At 42.1% G+C, this 18,671-nt stretch overlaps 1 protein-coding gene across 4 annotated transcripts in view; it reads right to left on the reverse strand.

Moving 5' to 3' along the window:
* Positions 1-6,559: 6,559 nt before the first annotated feature.
* Positions 6,560-18,671, reverse strand: part of LOC308485265 (melanopsin) — a 47,481-nt gene continuing 35,369 nt past the window's right edge. For all 4 annotated transcript variants that reach the window (XM_081020912.1, XM_081020909.1, XM_081020911.1 and 1 more), the window contains 3 exons: positions 14,541-14,715; positions 9,323-9,469; positions 6,560-7,936 (listed from right to left, as the gene is read on the reverse strand). In XM_081020912.1, coding sequence (XP_080877038.1) covers positions 7,541-7,936; positions 9,323-9,469; positions 14,541-14,715 — 718 coding nt within the window. In that variant the 3' untranslated portion in view covers positions 6,560-7,540. The remainder of the gene's footprint in view (positions 7,937-9,322; positions 9,470-14,540; positions 14,716-18,671) is intronic.

An 18,671-nucleotide genomic window follows, 5' to 3' on the forward strand; every position in this document is an offset into this window, starting at 1 on the left:
AGGAATCATTTGGATTCCACGAGTCAGATCCTCATCAGGATTGACTTTGCAGGCCAAATGTGAGTGGTGGGCAGGGTTGCTCACCTGTCACCTGTCAAAGTCACAGTGACGTCAGGTGTCAGGTGTGGCAAATCTCTCAAAAATGGGACTGAGGTACTGTGAATTGATTTTTGGTGTTTTTAAGCTTAGTCCCTGTCGATAACACATGAGAGATTCTTTGTATGTGGTAGTATTCACTAATATCCAGCAGCAATAACTTTTGATAATGTGAAAGAAAAGCTTGTGACTACTTATCCCTCAGCCAATGGATCACAATAAGGATGTGGCATGTGAGATACTGTCTCTCACCCTACAGTCCTCATGCCATCTGTCACTTAGATCTGTGGATGGAGATCCATTGATGGGGCCACATTCCCCTGCAGTAAAGCACAATCTTGTGTTTTCTGTGTTGCGCAACCCTTAAAAATGAAGCAAATCCCATCATTCTGCAAGCTCCGTTCCACACAATATAGAAATTTAGTATTGTGACACCTACCTTTTGGAATCCCCTCCCATTAAATATCAGACAGGCACTGTCTCTGCTGTTTTTTTTCACCACCTACCAAAGACCTTCCCCCCCCCCCCCCAATGAGAGATCTTTCCTAGTCTGCATCTGTATTGGAATTGTTTTTAGATATCTTTGGATCTTATTATTTCTGTGTTTCCTGCCCTGGGCTCCTTCATTGCATTATCAGTTTGCTGGAAACTTTTCTTCCCCCTCCCCCACCAGCCTTCTGAAATTAGTCTACTTTATTTCTGCTGCTTTTAATTCTTGTGGGTTTTTATGTTTTAATACCATGATCTGTTTTGCATTCTATTTTCTATTTCTGTCCATCATACTCAGAATGTGTTCTCGGACAGTAGAGTGGTTTATACATCCTGCAATAAATGAATAAATAAAACAAAGCTTGCCCCATCTCCTGACTGAACTGGCCTCATGCCCCATGGACTCAAGTCAGAAACATTTGGCTTGCATTCTACTGGTGGCACCACTCAGAAGGCATGTCCCTTAGGCACATGTGGCCTGAGACGGCACCACTCCCAGGTGCCCCATCTCATAAGGAACCTGAGATTGTCACATTCCCAAAGCTTTAAAAAAGGTTTGGCACGGCGAGTGCCAAGTCAAGGAAGCTCTGGTGCCTCTGCTGCTCATACGCACCACACCCAGAATTTTAATTCAGGATGAAAAGAGCCCTTAGTGATCTGAGTCCCAAAACAGAAACAAATAAACAAATGAGACACTCCCATGGTTAACATTTCAAATATAGAAATCATCGTTCATGTCTTGCCAGAGAGTTAATAGCCAGCGTTATTATTCGTTTGTAGAGATGAAATATGTGAAGGCAAATCAGAGGCAGGAAGGAAATGAACCGGTTCCTGTATCACTCTTTGCTGACATCTTAGTTACTTTGATAATCCTAAAAGCGTGATCCTAAGGGTGTTTACTTCTCCCAAATGAGAGGTGATGGGTAGCTCATTTTTTTAATGTAGCAACAGGAGGTCAAAATAATGAGAGGATCAGGGAATATCTATTTTCAGGTTTTCTTATCTGGAGGAGGGGGGATGGAGGCCCTGTATATTTTCTCTTTCTGTAGATTGGCCACCTGGGGAAGAATTAAGACATCTAATTAAGCAGCCCCTTTCCTCTCGGGTCTGGGTTGGTTCATATGGGAAATTTGAGCTCTTTATGGCATCTGATGCCGGTCCTCTCCCTCTTCTGCTTGAGAGGAGTCTTTCCCAGGAGGGAAGCATTGAAAATAGAATATCTCGGTGCAGATTGAAGTAGTGCAGCCATTCTTTCTTGCCAGAAGTCAACACTTGTGGCCCTTTGTGGGAGCAAGATTTATGTGAGCAGCTCCTGCACAGGTAAGATAACATTAAAAGTCCCCCCCCCCATTGCCACCTATAGCTCAGTTGTAGAGGATCTACTCTGCATGCAGAAGGTCTCCACAACGCTAGGCAGCACTGGGAATGCTCCCCATCTTAAGCCCTGGAAAGCCACTGCCAGTCAGTGTGGGCAATGCTGAGGTAGACAGACCAATGGTGTGACTAGCTATTAATACATTTATATTCCAGCCTTCCTCCTAATGGAGCCCAGGGCGGCCAACGCACAATGAACCAATCAATACATCTAAAAACAATTCCAGTACAGATGTAGACTGGGAAAGATTTGAGGCATAAGGCAACTTCCTTTGTTCATATGCTGCATGTATAGACCAGGCCTTGCTACATTAATGTGAGAAAACTAGATTTCACCTGTACTAGGGGAAGGACACATACCCATGGAAATCTGAATCAATGGAAGTACAAAGCTTTTCATGTACAGTCGTACCTTGGCTGACGAACGCCTTGCAACTTGAACGTTTTGGCTCCCAAACGCCGCAAACCTGGAAGTGAGTGTTCCGGTTTGCAAATGTTCTTTGGAACCCGAACATCTGACATGGCTTCCACAGCTTCTGATTGAGTGCAGGAAGCTCCTACAGCCAATCGGAAGCCGTGCCTTGGTTTTTGAACTTTTTGGAAGTTGAACCAAGGTACAACTGTATTATTCAGTGCAAGTCAGCATGGCAGAGAGGGCAAGGCCAAACCTCAAATGTTCCCAGAAGTCCTCTGGGCAGTAAGCACATAAAACAGGTTCAAGTGGAGAAGTAGACAAAGCTAATAAGGAGTAGACAGGTGGGTCAGAAACATCACATGTAGAGCCAAGACTTGCATGTGTACATGAAGGAATCCCAAGGCTGGAACATCTTTTCTGACAAGAGCTTATTTGAATGATCAAGCATCTGTCAAAAAGGGTTGTATCTTCCAGGCCAAGATAGCTCTGGAATATAAATATTTTAAAAGTTATTATTGCCCTTAATCTTGTATGATTCGAAATGTCTCTTGCCAAACATTTATCTAAGTATATTCTTGGATATTTCGGCTTGGACCAAATACATACATTTATAACTTGATAGCTGCCACATGAAGTGCTGGCTTGCATGTCTGAATGGGCTGATAATTACACACTCGGCATCAGAGATAAAAGTGTTTATATCACCTCAAATGAAATACATTTGGATGGAGCCTGTTTGCACAATTTCAGCAGCCCGCTGTCCAGTACATAAAAATCAAGTATGTTATGTTCCTTGGCTCACCGTGCTTAGACATTTCAGCTCCCCTTGTCCAGCTTTCTTGTCCATTTCCCTGTGCTTAACATACATGCTAAATAGGGTTTTTTGTTTGTTTGTTAACTGGAAGGCTTGGAACCAATGCTTGAGATTGGCTCTTCACTACACAGATTGTCACTGAGCACGAGATCAATAGCCTTCAACCTTTACCAACTCAGGACCCCCCTTTAACCCAATGTTGTTTACATTGGGGGGGGGCTCATTTTTTAACCCTTTATCATATATTTGTATGGTCGCAGTGCTGCTATGGTGGCAGTGCAGCCCAATGCACTAGACAAAATATCTCTTTCCCTTAAGTCATTTCCCTACCTCTAGGTGCTTGATTCACATGTTTGCTGGCATGGACATTAGCAGCTGGTTTACCTATGTGAAGAATTGCTCAAGCAACTACGGTAGATGGCAACACCTGTCATGGACTGGCTCTGATTCTCTGACATCATTTTGCATTAGAAGGCATATGGTTTAACTTTAAAATCTTCATCAACCTGTCTAAAAAATAAGTTTCAAAAGTTTATGGGCATCTTTAGAGAGAGGGGTGGGGGAAACCCCCAACTCATCAGCAGTAGCAATGCTGGCGAACAGTAGTTACTTTGAAAGCCGCTCTGCTGATGACATCTAGTGGCCACGTAATTTCAAAGTATATTTGACCTACTTTGAGCTGGCATAAAATATGCCTAATTGAAGAGGAATGCAGAGCTACTTTTCACTTTCCTTTTGCCATTTGCAAAGGCAAACAAACATTTACAAAATAAAAAAAATCCTTCCAGTAGCACCTTTAAGACCAACTAAGTTAGTTCTTAAAGTTGGTCTTAAAGGTGCTACTGGAAGGATTTTTTTTATTTTGACTATGGCAGACCAACACGGCTACCTATCTGTAACTGAAACATTTACAAAGGTATGGATAGTGGGTCTAATGGACCTAGGAGCAACTGTATGTAGGAATGTTTGTGTGTAAGAGGGAGGGAGGGAGTGGGCATCACAACATTGCATATTGAACTCTAATCGTCTTAGATCGCGAAAGTATTAGGATTAGGCTTCCTACCACATTGCAACCTGTAAAAATCTCAAGACAAGTCGTGTCCTCCACTGGAAGCACATGTATAAGGGAAGGATCACAGGTAAGTGGTGGAACACCCCAAGTTTCTGGGTGGGGACTTATTCCGTTCTCAGTAAGGACTGTACAAAGGTTGCCTCCATACAGATCAGCAAAAGATATATACCGTACTTTTCTGTGAATAAGATGAGGTTTTTTTTAATTAAAAAATGAAGTTAAAAATTGGGGTCGTCTTATACATTCATCGTGCATTGGGGAGATGTGAGATTGGTTGCTGCCGCGAGCCAGAGATTGTCAGTGGCTATTGGTCTTGATATTGCTGCAAGGGCTGGTGTTGATTGGCTGTCATTGTGACAACTGGGTGGCCAATTGGCAGCTTCTGTCTGTGATGGGCATGGGACCTTTTGCGACTCATGTGAGTGGCAGCGGGTGAGCAATTTCCTGCAATCTCCCCTAAAAAAGCTCAACAAACAACTCTGGGCAATCTCCCCCCATTTTCTTAATTTGGAGTCCCCCCCCCCCCACAAATAGGGGGGATGTTATACATGGGGGCATGTTATACACTAAAAAATATGGTATGTAGGTATATCACATTGACTTCTGTGGCATTTGTTGATGATTAGATAGATGTGGAATTACTCTGGTCTACTGGAGCATCATAAAAAATAAATCCTCATCAGCTGCTGAAGCTTATCTACGATCAATTTCCTTTTAATTATTCTCTCGCTCACTCTGATCCTTACTTACAAGGGATGATGCAATCAGTCTCAACCTCCAGGGTGCTGTTTAGAAAGCATTTCCTCATCAGAATTTAGAAAGGAAATTGGAATCTGGTTTTGTAGCTGGCTTATTTTACTGACAGTAGCGCAGCGATGATCATGAAGGAAATAGCACTAGAAGGGAACACAGCATCCAGATAATTTATTTTCCAATTTAGAGTCAAATATATCAGAGATGGGACGCGGGTGGCGCTGTAGGTAAAACCTCAGCACCTAGGACTTGCCGATCGTATGGTCGGCGGTTCGAATCCCCGCGGCGGGGTGAGCTCCCGTCGTTCGGTCCCAGCTCCTGCCCACCTAGCAGTTTGAAAGCACTCTTAAGTGCAAGTAGATAAATAGGTACCGCTTTATAGCGGGAAGATAAACGGCGTTTCCGTGTGCTGCGTTGGTGCTGGCTCGCCAGAGCAGCTTCGTCATGCTGGCCACGTGACCCGGAAGTGTCTCCGGACAGCGCTGGCCCCCGGCCTCTTATGCGAGATGGGCGCGCAACCCCAGAGTCGGTCACGACTGGCCCATATGGGCAGGGGTACCTTTACCTTTACCTTTATATCAGAGATAGTATTGATCAGGGATACCCCTTAAGGTAACCTTTCCCAACCGAAGGATCTTTGCCAAAGCAGAATACCTAAACAATGGTAAAACCCCATTTTAACTGGTTTATAATTGAACAAATTGTTCAAAAAGGAGGCCTGAATGTTTCCATTATTGTTCAACATAAGGATATTCTTATTGTGGCTATTATTTGTGGGTAAAGATGAAAGTGGGGGAGTCCATGATTATTTCCAATACTGTTGGGCCCCCAGAGAGGTTTGCAGCACCAGAGCTAAGACACTTCCCTCACAAGAAGGCATCAAAAGCACCGCGTGAGCACAATCATATATCTATCCAGTTTAGCAGAGGGAATGGGAAAGGCACAGCAAAGTTGCTGAAGGTGCGCTGCCATTTTGTCAACTATCAAAGAACCAGAGTGCACAATAAAGTTATAGCTACATAGGTGCAGTGCTTTTTCATGATAGTATTCACAGTAGAGTACCAGCATTTATTTATTTTTTGCTGCCCATGCCAGTCATTTTGTGCTGGCATCCAAAATATGAGTACCAGCACCTCATTATTATTATTATTATTATTTACCAAAAAAAGAGCACTGTATAAGTGATAAAAGACATGTTTGCAGCTTTATAAGATATTTTCCCTAGTGATAAGTACATTGGCAACTCTGTCAATACTTGGACCGCAGTTTGGGAATTACTGATCCAAACAGATATTGTTTCTAAACCTATGGATGCATATACATATACAGCCAATAAATTTCCACTTTTACTATTATAAGTTATAAAACTGTAACTAATTGTAGGCCACCCATATTTTGTTCCATCTTCCTCATGCAGCTCTGAAGGCCGAAATAGACAGTTGTCCCAGTTTCTTCCTTTAGAGCAAAATCTGTGGATTTTTTTTAAGAAAAACCTCCCAAGGGGAACATGAAAAGCTTGCAATCAATCCTAAAGAGACAACTGTACTAGAGCAGTTAAGTGGTTTTATTGTTATTCGTGAGTAAAGCTTATTGTGAGAATTCAACAGTGAGCTCATTACTATTGACACATATTGTTAACCACAACCTAAGGTGACTTTTTGCCACTGTTGACACCCTATGGGGATAAGACAGGAATGACTGCATTAGCTTTGCACAACAGTCTCACTTTCCCTTGTGACTGAGAAGCGTTGACACCGATCTTTACATCTGGACTTAACAAGTGCTATGCTATATTACATTTCTTGTGCATAGTTTTGGCCTCATTCCTGAGGGCTATTGTTTTCAAAGTGGGCTCGTTTAACCTGTGAGTAATTGGGAAGTTTAGTCTTAAGGGTTGCTCATCTTCATCTCTTCCTCCTCTAGTCATAGCTTCAGTTACATACAACAGATGGCAAACTAGCTGTTGTGTTGAGTCAGGACAAAAAGTCAACTGGTTTCTGGTTGCTAGACAATGGCTGCTTGTGCCACCTCAAACATCTCCACTTAATCTACCATCTTTCAGTTGGTGGCTAAAGTGGTGGAGAATGACCAATTCTTGGACCAGGTTTATTGAGGAACGCATAGCTGATATTTCTTTCCGGAACCAATCTGAGTATCTGGAAATACAGCAGAGCTTGTGGTTGCTGGGCACTCCAGCAATGGAACTGCTTGGAAAGGTATTAAAGCATGAAAACTTATCCTGAATACAGATACAGAGAATATTTACTAGGTGTTTTGGTTGGCAAACACTTGTTATCTACGCTATGGATGCTTTGCGCCTTCAGCATCTATTGCTGTTGTTTTGCTCCTGCAAAGTGCATAAAATTCAAGAAGGGCTAAAGATTGCATTACAAAAAAATATATGTATATAAAGTTATCTGCTTAATCTACAAGGCTCAGAGTTCTTCATGTGGGTCCTCCCCCCCTTTTTTTGGTATAATAATGCAAAGAAGCAGCAAAAAGACCAAATAGTTGTTCTCTTCCATATTTAGGACAGAAGCTTCTCAATTGCTTCAATGAGGTTGGTAGAGGGGCTAAGCCTTCCTATGTCCAACAGGTGATTCTTTCCTGGAGAAAATACACTGGAATTTTCTGCCTGTCCATTTTCCAGCTCATCTTGCCCCTCAGAGAGGGTGGTCTCTGAGGTAGAAACGATAACTATTTGTGGGATGGTGGGGCTCATTAATGAGTTGAGGCTTCCATCTGTTTGCTGATCTTCAACTTCCATGTCAGAAGTGTCTGCATTCTCTTCTGTGCTGCTACTATTCAAGCCAAATGGAAGAGATGATGTTCTCAAACAACTGGGCTTGAGAAGCAGTTCTGGGGCATTCTCTCCAAACAATCTCTCAAACGGGTCATGCAGACTGATGGAGGACATTGCAACCTATGGCAAAGAAAATGGGGATGGGGAGAGAATCAGTATTCCATACTCAGCCTTCTTCAGCAGTAATTACACAGTCCTTCCAGAACAGTTGCTACATATTTTACATACCTCTCATATTCAGTTGGCCCATTCAGCCGACAGTGGCAACCCCTGCTTTATGGCCTTTGGGAGTGTATGGGGCCAACAATGTTTGTGCAACTGAGTGCAATTGTGCAACATTCACTAACATCGTGGGATTGTCTTCACTGCATTGTTTTCAGTTTAGAAATGCCACCCCAGACATGAAATTTTATTGTGTATGTTGGGCTTTAAAACTTTTGATTCCCCGCCCCCCGAGGGTTTTGTTTATCCAAGCAATATAATAAATCTTGTCAAATAAAATAAGCAAATAGGAAGGATGGGAACATGAATACCAGCCTTTATCTTTCGCTCTATTTTCTTTTTTTTAAAAAAAACCCCAACTTTTGAAGCTGAACTGCACTAACTCTTTTGTCAAGGCTAAACTTTGGAGGACAGCAGAGCAATTTTCACCCAGGAATTTTGAAACTAAACATTCTTCCTGTGGTTCTTTATCTGCTATGGGGCCCCCACTTGTTTTTTCTTAAGTGGGAGTTGCCTGTATGGGAAATATAGACGCAAGAAGATAACGAATATAATTACTGTTAATCTACATTACACCTTTGTGGCAAAATGAAACAAGGAACGCAGAAGCACTACCTGAATTGGATTCAGCATGTGCAAGTTGCACACGGGCCATAATGTCATTGCCTGAAGTTTCCAAATGTGCAAAGGAACCTTTCAGAAAATGACACTGAACTGTGGCCAACAAGCCATCAGTTCCTTTCTTTGCATCAACGGATGATGCGTTCACTACTCACCCTTTTCAGTTTCACGAAGGTGGAAGTTGCCAGAGTCTCCCACTGTCAGTGAGAAATAGGAATTTCTTTTTCATCTTCCCCCTCAAAGACAAGATTTCTTTTTTTAAAAAAAGCAGGTCCCACCATTTTTTATCAATTCCCAAGATGGGATTTGAAGGAGATGGGAGGTAAAGCTAACTTTACTGGAAACTCAGTAAATGAACTACGGAGAATGGAAATGTTGGAGATCAAAGCACGGAGAAGCAATATGATTGTTGGACTCACCTATATATGGAGGAGCATCTGATTTGACTTTTGGATAATATGTTTTGCCTTGCCCTTTCAGGCAACACAAGACAAAAGCATACTGAAATGGATTAGTAAACTACTTCTAATACAGTAACATGTGGACATCACTGTAATGGGCTGGGTAGGAATAATCAGGGAGAGCGGAGTCAAGGTTGTATGCATATGCTGAGGATCAGTCACTTTATTATTAAGGAGAATTAAAAATGGTTGCTGTTTTAACCTTTTCTCCAGTCAGCACATTACAGCTCTGGGTCTTTAGGAGCAACCCAGTCTCTTCTTCTGCTTGTTTTGAGAAAGAGCGGCTTCGATGGGGTTGCTGTTTCTTATGGGCTGCCTTCACAGGCTCAAGCTCCATGTCACTCCAAGTCTAAAAAAGGAAACTGAGATGTTTATACACGAACAATCAATAGGCTGCAATTTTGCCTCTTGCCCACTGATATATATATATAATTGCTCTTGCACTACACTGGGAACAAGGGTACATGAGGTGTTCCACTACTGAAATGTAGAATCATAGGCTTGTATCAAATGTGGCGCTAAGCAGCCACACCACCAGCAGAAAGATTTACACTTGTGCAGCAGGACTTCCCTTGCACTTGTTGTGGGGCGTCTACAGCAGATTTGGCAAGGGCGTGGAAACATGCATGAGCAGATGAGCAGTCCTGATCCAGCAGGCTTTTCTTACATTTTTAAGAATACTATCATATACTCATCCCACTCCAGCTCAATCTTTTATTCTGTAGACTAAGCACAATACCTTTCCTGGTAGGATAGTGAGATTTCCCTATAAAATGTGGTTGCTGAAGTGAAGAAGAGTTTGGATTTGATATCTGGCTTTATCATTACCTTAAGGAGTCTCAAAGCGACTAACAATCTCCTTTCCCTTCCTCCCCCACAACAAACACTCTGAAGTGAGTGAGGCTGAGAGACTTCAGAGAAGTGTGACTAGCCCAAGGTCACCCAACAGCTGCATGTGGAGGAGTGGGGAAGCGAACCTGGTTCACCAGATTACGAGTCCACCACTCTTAACCACTACAACACGCTGGGTCCTCAGGTCTTTCAGCAAGTACGTAGTTACATATATTGCATATTTCTAGTTCAAAAATCGAACCATCCACAGAGGATGTGAACAGTAAGATATAAATATGAACAGTAAAAAAAAGCAGACTGAGTAGCATGAGGAAGAACAGACCTCTCTCCACCTCCCATAAAGTTAAAACCAGGATTACATACACACCATACATTTAAAGCATCCTCCAAAGAATCATGGGAACTATAGTTTAAATGTTTGGGGTCTTCCTAAAATAGAAAAAGCTCAACGACTTTGCGGGTGTCAGGAATTTTACGTTTTGAAATATAGCAACCCTAAACAGAACCATGCATGACTGCTGGTTAGTGCAGCAGGGGATTAAGGAACACAGAGTTTCATTGCTAGATAGGTCATGTGCCCTCTCCTCTGGAGAGGAAGGGAAGCTTCTTTACTCTTCCTTTTTCTCTCTTTCTCTCTGCATCATGTAACCAATGAAGGAGTACATCTGTAAACTTGCTCCCAAGTTTATAGCAGAATATAGTTCTAACATGTTTAGAACTATATTCTGTATTGTCTACCCAAGAGTATTTTGCCTGTATTATCCTTGCTGCTGCATGGAACAATGCATGACTGAGACCTTGAATCTGTAAGTAAAGCATACTTAACAGTGTGAGGTCTGCACATTGCGAGAGGGGTAGGAGAAAGGTCAGCTGCTATGTGCAGCTGAATGGGGTAAAAAGGTTTAACAACCTATATTCATAATGCTATACTGCTGCTTAATTTTTGTAAATTTAATCTCTGCTACTGGAGCTCTCTCCCTGCAGGAGAAAGTGCAAAGCCCCACATTTTGAATCTAGGCACCCAGCCATTTTCTTTTGTTGTTCACCTACATATGTGGGCCCACAGGGATTAATATATTTATATTTCCTCCCACAGTAACATCTAGTGGTAGGGGTTCTACAGGTTTCAGGCAGGAGTTTTTCCTAGCTCTGCCTGGAGATAGCAGGTATTGAACCTAAGATCTTACCTATGCAAAACGTATGCCGTTAGACTGAAATACAACACAGATGCTTGACTCAAAAAGCTTTAAAAACAGAGCTGCCCCAGTAAGTCTGTTTATTGGAACCCTGTGAGCAAGGATTAGACAAGACTGAGACCTTAAAACATTATCCATTGTGATGAAAGGGAACATGTTTTACAAGGTCTGAGCACGGATAAGAAACATGGAGTAAGACACTCTTGTGTAACACTTTAGAATCTCATTTGATGCTTGGTGATTGGAAAGAAAATTAAGTATAGGATGAAATAATAGAAAGAAAGTCAATAAAGTAGTTAAGTGCATGACTGTTTTTCTGTTTGCCTGCTTTTTTATTCAAGCAGCTCATGTTATGGCTACCATAATTTATTTTGGCAAAGTACTTTCACTGATTCTCATAACAAGGCGGGTCACTGCAGATAAATGCCCCAATTCTCTGTGTGATCCTTTATCCTCATGCACAGATGTCTTTCTGCCAGTCCCCTTTAAATTAAACAGAGCGACCTGAGTCCCGCAAGCAAAAGAATATATTAAAAGAACACACCCCTCTCTCTTAAAGAAAATGTAGAATATGCTCCTTGTTGGGAGCTATCCTGGAGATATCACACATAGAACTAATGCTGAACTGGAGCAAAAATCCCTGGAAGCTACAATTCTATATACCATTTCTTGGGAAAGAGAAATTGCATTTAATTCGGTGGACTTGACTTGTGAGTAAAGATGCATAGAATTCGGCTTTAAGGTTGCATAGGACGTCAGAACGGGATGCGGGTGGCGCTGTGGTCTAAACCACAGAGCCTAGGGCTTGCTGATCGGAAGGTCGGCGGTTTGAATCCCCGCAACGGGGTGAGCTCCCGTTGCTCAGTCCCTGCTCCTGCCAGCCTAGCAGTTCGAAAGCATGTCAAAGTGCAAGTAGATAAATAGGTACTGCTATAGCGGGAAGGTAAACGGCGTTTCCGTGTGCTGCTCTGGTTCGCCAGAAGCAGCTTAGTCATGCTGGCCACATGACCTGGAAGCTGTACGCTGGCTCCCTCAGCCAGTAATGCGAGATGAGCGCCGCAACCCCAGAGTAGTCCGCTACTGGACCTAACGGTCAGGGGTCCCTTTACCTTTAGGACATCAGAACTTCCAGGATGTTGGTGCCCAGCTATATCTAAGATGGAGTCTAATGACTTCTAGACAAGCAACAACTCCCATCAGCCCCATTGATGGATGACCTTTATCATGAAAGGGATGGGACACTGTGACCCTGCTTGAGCCCCCCAGTGGCCTTTGGTACCATTGACCATGGTATCCTCCTGGACTGACACAGTGGGAAGGATATCAGAGGCACTGTATTATTACGGTGGATCTGTTTGTATCTTCAGGGGTGCATTCAGAGATCAACACTGTTTTTATGTACAATTGTTCTTTTTTAATGAATTAGCAAGATAATAAATAAATAAATAAATAAATAAAAATAAATTATGGAAGCTACAGTCCAAGAGCATCTGGAGGGCCAATAGTTCTCCATGCCTGTTGTAAGAAATCATTTTAGAGAGCAATTTCTACGGCAGGTTGGTCTATAATTTATGGTGAGAGAAGAGGCTCCAGTGACCTTGGCAAGTGATCATTCTGCCTTCCTGTTGCAATCATTCTCCTTAAGACGGACCTGGCTGATAAGTTATCACAATATACCACAACTTTGATAGATTAGTTTTTTTGAAACAGAGAAATCATCTCACATCCCTACTGTATCGGTATATATTGGTGCAGCTTTGTCTCAGTGGGTGTATTTAAATTCTAGGATTCAGGAACCTTTGATTTCAACGGATCTGCATTGTAATCCTGCTCTCATTTATGTACAGAGCCACTGAAACCAACCTAGTGCAGAACCACCGTCATAGTTCACAATCCTTAAAACTTTCTAAAGACCACTCATTATTTATAAACAATTTTAACTGCAATTATTTCTCAAAGTGTTTTTTTATACAACTTTTTTTTCTTGATGGATAATGGTCTGTTCATATTTTCTTTATGAACACTGTCAACTTTTTTTCTTTTTTACACATCTTCTTAATGAACTTGCCCTGCAGTATTTTGCCAGTAAGCCCATATAAGGATTTCCAGTATTTGAATAACTGGGTAGCTTATAACCCCTTTTCCTCTTAAGATAATTTCTATTCCGAACCATGAACAATGTGAAGCTTCACTGCCAGAGTTCACTGACCAATCAATCTCTTGTAGTAATTCATTTTAAAAAACAAAATCTCCCTCATTTAGTTTGCTGTGGGAAAACTATAATGGAAAGCTGCTTATTGATGGTATATACAAACAAAGGAGTCTCAAGGCTGCATGCAGCTGAACTCTGTGAAATAATAATAGTAATAATAATATTCATACCCCGCCCATCAGGCTGGGCCTCCCCAGCCACTCTGGGCGGCTCGGAACAGAATATATTAAAAAGCAACAAAACATCAAACATAAAAAACTTCCCTAAACAGGGCTGCCTGCAGATGTCTTCTAAAAGTCAGATAGTTAATAAATTTCCTTGACATCTGACGAGAGGATGTTCCACAGGGCGGGCGCCACCACTGAGAAGGCCCTCTGCCTAGTTCCCTGTAGCTTCACTTCTCACAGTGAGGGAACGGCCAAAAGGCCCTCGGAGCTGGACCTCAGTGTCTGGGCTGAACGATGGCGGTGGAGACGCACCTTCAGGTATACTGCGCTGAGGCTGTTTAGGGCTTTAAAGGTCAGCACCAACACTTTGAATTGTGCTCAGAAACGTATTGGGAGCCAATGTCAGTCTTTCAGGACTGGTGTTATGTGGTCTTGGCAGCGACTCCCAGTCACCAGTCTAGCTGCCGCAAATTTCACAGTATTTGGGAAACTTTCCCTGAAGAACCAAACTTGGGAGAAACTGGTTCTTCCCGTTTCTCACAAAATCCTGTTATATTAATATCTAATTAGTTGGCTTTTGTGGCAATCACCCCACCCCACCCCGTCAATCCATTTCCCCACAGATTGATTTTTTAATCAACTTTAACAGGCACACAAAGCCTTGCAAAGTAAGTGTTTGTGTGAGTGTGTAGCCATGCTAACCTTTTTGCAAGGGGACGGGGAGCAAGGAATCCTGTGGCTGCTTAAAGGTTAAAACGAAGCACATGTCTGATTCTACCACTAATATCACAGAACCATAGAACTGTAGAGTTGGAAGGGATCCTAAGGATTCTCAGTGAGGTTAAGAAGTGCTTAATGAATATGAGTTTTCCTATCATCACTCCTCCTAATAGTGAACTTGAGTTGGTGAGTGCCATCCAGCGGTTTAGTCTGCCACCTTTACGTGAAGCAAAAGGATGAGACCTGGGAGACTGTCACCCACACCAAACTTACAGTTTCTGCTGCAGAAACGGAAGAAACACAACTGCTCTTGTTCCTGGCAGCAAAAGAGTGACGGCTGGACATAGAAGCCCTGAATGACGACTCGTTCACAGAACTTGTTGAAAGATCGCTTGGTGAGATCCGTATAAGGAATCTCAAGCAAGGGACAGCACTTCGAATAGTTCTCCTAAAAGACATAATAAAAAATAGTATGAAACAGAACAGAAAAAAAAATGCAGTGAATGAAAACAGAGTTTGGAGAATACTTCGAAAGAACAGACTGCACATTTCAGGAGACCCAGCTGTATGGTATAGAAAAGAGTTAAGTCTTGGTTCTCTTAAAACCATCTATGTAAGAGCCAGTTCAAAGACTATAGGCATCTCCAGAAGTCCTTTTTATTGTCTATTCATGATTATTTGTTCTTGTGGCAGTACTGTGGGTGGTGGTATTGTGTGGGTGGGTGGGTGGAGGTGTTACATGCAATCCCCTTTTCAATGCTGAAAAAGGTTTGAAAATGTTTTGAGATGGACATACTGCTTCATTTCTAATCAGTCCTGTAACTTCTTGCTGAAACATTTTATACCAGAAATGTTCCAGATTTCCTTTTGCCTCGTTTTTGTTGTGCTTCAATACAAGAGTGCCCTGCCAGGCAGCAAAAATATGATAACACTAGGGACACATTGAAGAACTGATAAAGCAGAATGATGCATGGATGATGGGCCACTATGAATCTACCACAAATGCGCTATTATTGCATCAAGGACACGTTGAAGAATGCATCCACAGCGCCACCCACGTCCCTAGCTCTACCTGTAGGCTGAGCCAAAGATCTTATGCATGCAGAGCAAATGCTCTGCTACTGAGCTACACTTCATCTGCAAAAACAAAACAAGCAAAGCTTCTGCTCACAGCTTTGTTACCTTAACATGTCAGGTGTATGAATAAGCAAGTGTGGCTATCCCATTGTGTACAGTTTGGTCCTAATACACCCCCTTTTTCCCAGGACTGCAACCTCGCTATTTCTTAAACCTTGAACATTTTTTAAAATTAAGTTCCTCTAAAGCAGTCACTTCCTTGGGCATTACAGAAACGGAATGAACTTGTATGTGAACTTTTTATCAATGACATTTCCTGTGCCTCCTTTCCACGTATTATTTATTGACTTCATTTTAATCTCAAGCTTTCCTTCAAGCAGCCCTGGGGCAGCATACATGCTTAGCATTCCCTTTCATGCTCTTGTGAGGTAGAGGACAGGGCTGAGAGAGGAAGTTTGGCCATGCAGTGGCCTTCCTAGGGAACTCAGCTTCCCTTTGTCATAGTTTGGCGCTCTAACCACAGCACCATTCTACAGTGAAGGCAAAAATGGTCTGTAAGCTACTAAAGAATAATTGATTGCTGGCTGTGCATGGAACGGAGTGTGTCTTTAGTTCTTTGTGGGGTGGGTTTTTATTCCAAAGAAGTCGAGTGACAAATTAACCTCTTCCCACCATTTGGGAACAAGCCCCCAGACAACAGTATTTACATATTTTTCATTAATCAGAACTAACAGAAGAATGGCTTATGTAAATATATATCAGAGTATAAGTTACTTGCAAATAAATGAGTCTATGTAAATAGCCTCTCTCCCCTCCACACCTGTTCTGAGCTCAGTGCCTGTGCTTCAGAGTTAATTCACATAGTGCTATCGTGTGTATGTTCCATAAACAAGTTATTCTTCCATTTGCACAAGCAGAGCTTGGAATCACAGAATTGTAGAGTTGGAAGGGACCACAAGGGTCATCTAGTCCAGCCCCCGTGCAATGCAGGAATCTTGTTGTCCAACATGGGGCTCAACCTCACAACTTTAGGATTAAGAGTCTCATCCTCTGCCAACTGAGACTGTCACTTGTATTGTGCAACCCTCTCTAGCTCAAGATATAAAATAACTCTTCTGTGAGTGAAAGGAGACCTTTAGATCCATCCCAATATTTATTTTTAAGGGGCTTTGCAGTAACTATAGTTACATGCCCTGATTCTTTGGGAGATGGAATAGAGTAAAAATATAAGAGCGCCTCTGGTCTATCACTATTTTGCAGAAGGGTTTCAAGTACATACCAGAACTTTAGGTTTGCATAATTAAAGAGGGTTAAAGTGCAATACAAACCCCCCTTTAAAAAGAACAAGACTTTTGAGGTTTGTAATGTGATGGGGAAATGCTTCAAAAAGTGTGGGATAAACAAATGACCAAGGGGAAGACATGTGAACAACCTGCAAGCAAACCATGATAAGTGCAGAATAATCATTGTCTCATAATAGCCCTACAAACACACCAGAACAAATCCTCAATGGAAGACAAGATATAATCTAATCTCCACATAAATTCTGCTGAAACAAATCAGGATGAATAAGGGATACATAGGTTGTTTAGAGAAGCCCAAAGACTGCACTTCTGTAACTGATTGTTTGCTTAATCATCGCAGGAATCTGTGGGGCATCAGTAGTAATAAAACTAGGATGCATCAGTCAATACGTATAGAATCAGCTGAACATTTTAGGAAATATCAAGCTCTCACAATTCAAATTTAATGTTTCAATTAATCCTGCATCCATCCAGCTGGTCTAAGAGGAATATAGGATGGCAAAGCAAATAATTGATTCATCTGAAGGCAGCCCTATTTAGGGAAGTTTTTAATGTGTGACATTTTAATGTATTTTTAATCTTTGTTGGAAGCTGCCCAGAGTGGCTGGGGAAACCCAGCCAGATGGGCGGGGTAAAAATAATAAATTGTTGTTGTTGTTGTTGTTGTTGTTGTTGTTGTTGTTGTTGCTGTTGCTGTTACTGTTGTTATACCCAAATTTAAGAAACTTTGCATTCTGAAATCCATGAATGCTTTGATAAACAAACAAAAAGTTATGAAGAAATTCACCCAAACATGTGATGAAAATAATGGCCGTTATGTGTCACAGAATGCTGTTAGTATACTACAAACTTTTTATATCCATTAAAAGATTGTTAAGTGGTTACATCTGCTGCTGAGGCTAAAATCACACAGATGATTTATGCTGCCACCTTGTGGCAGAATCATGTATCTATTGTTTAAAACTTTTATGCAGCATTTCTTTTTAGTAAAACAGAAGTAAAACAAAGTCATTTATCTATTGGCCATGATTCAAAAGAGTTATGTGTCCTTGAATCTAATAACTCTGGAGATGGTGCAATGACACTGTGTTTGTTTGTGACAGTATCAGAATCTCTCTCTTTCTTCCTTTCTTTCTTTCTTTTCTCTTCTCTCTCTCTCTCACACACATACACACCATTTATGAACATAAGAAGAACCTACTGGATCAGATCAATAGCCCATCTAGTCCATCATCCTGTTATTACAGTGGGCAACCACTCCATGCCTGCAAGCAACACCTCAGCACAACAGCACTCTTCCCACCTGCAATTTTCCCGATGGGAAACTTGCTCATGCAACCAAGCCACATGGCTTCAGCCCAGCCAGATGATGGGCAGGAGAGCCGGAGCCTGCTTTCCTTTGCCAATGAACAATTTGGAGCACACTTTAAGGCAGGGGTCAACAAAAATTTTCAGCAGGGGCCGGTCCACTGTCTCTCAGACCTTGGGGGGGGGGGGGGCGGACTATATTTTGAAAATAAAAAATGAACAAATTCCTATGCCCCACAAATAACCCAGAGATGCATTTTAAATAAAAGGACACTTTCTACTCGTGTAAAAACACGCTGATTCCTGGGCCGGGTTTAGAAGGCGATTGGGCCGCATCCAGCCCCCAGGCCTTAGTTTGCCTATCCATGCTTTAAGGCAGCGGTTCTTAACCTGTGGATCCCAAGATGTTGCTGGACTACAACTCCCATCATCCCTGAGCTCTGGCCTTGCTAGCTAGGGATGGTGGGAGTTGTAGTCCAACAACATCTGGGGACCCACAGGTTGGGAACCGCTGCTTTAAGGCTTCTGATTGTGCACTGGCAGCTGTATCTCTGTCAGGTGTAGTTTGGGGAAAATGCCCTCCAAGACCAAATTTGAATCCCTGGAAAACCAAGTTTGGTCTGCAAGCCATATGTTCCCCACTCTCGACTTAAAGCAATAAAAAAGAATAAAAAATCTACACACCAAGGCAAACCAATTCTATATACCGATCAAA

Source organism: Podarcis pityusensis (assembly GCF_964106645.2).
Source record: "Podarcis pityusensis genome assembly, chromosome: 9".
NCBI lineage: Eukaryota > Metazoa > Chordata > Lepidosauria > Squamata > Lacertidae > Podarcis > Podarcis pityusensis.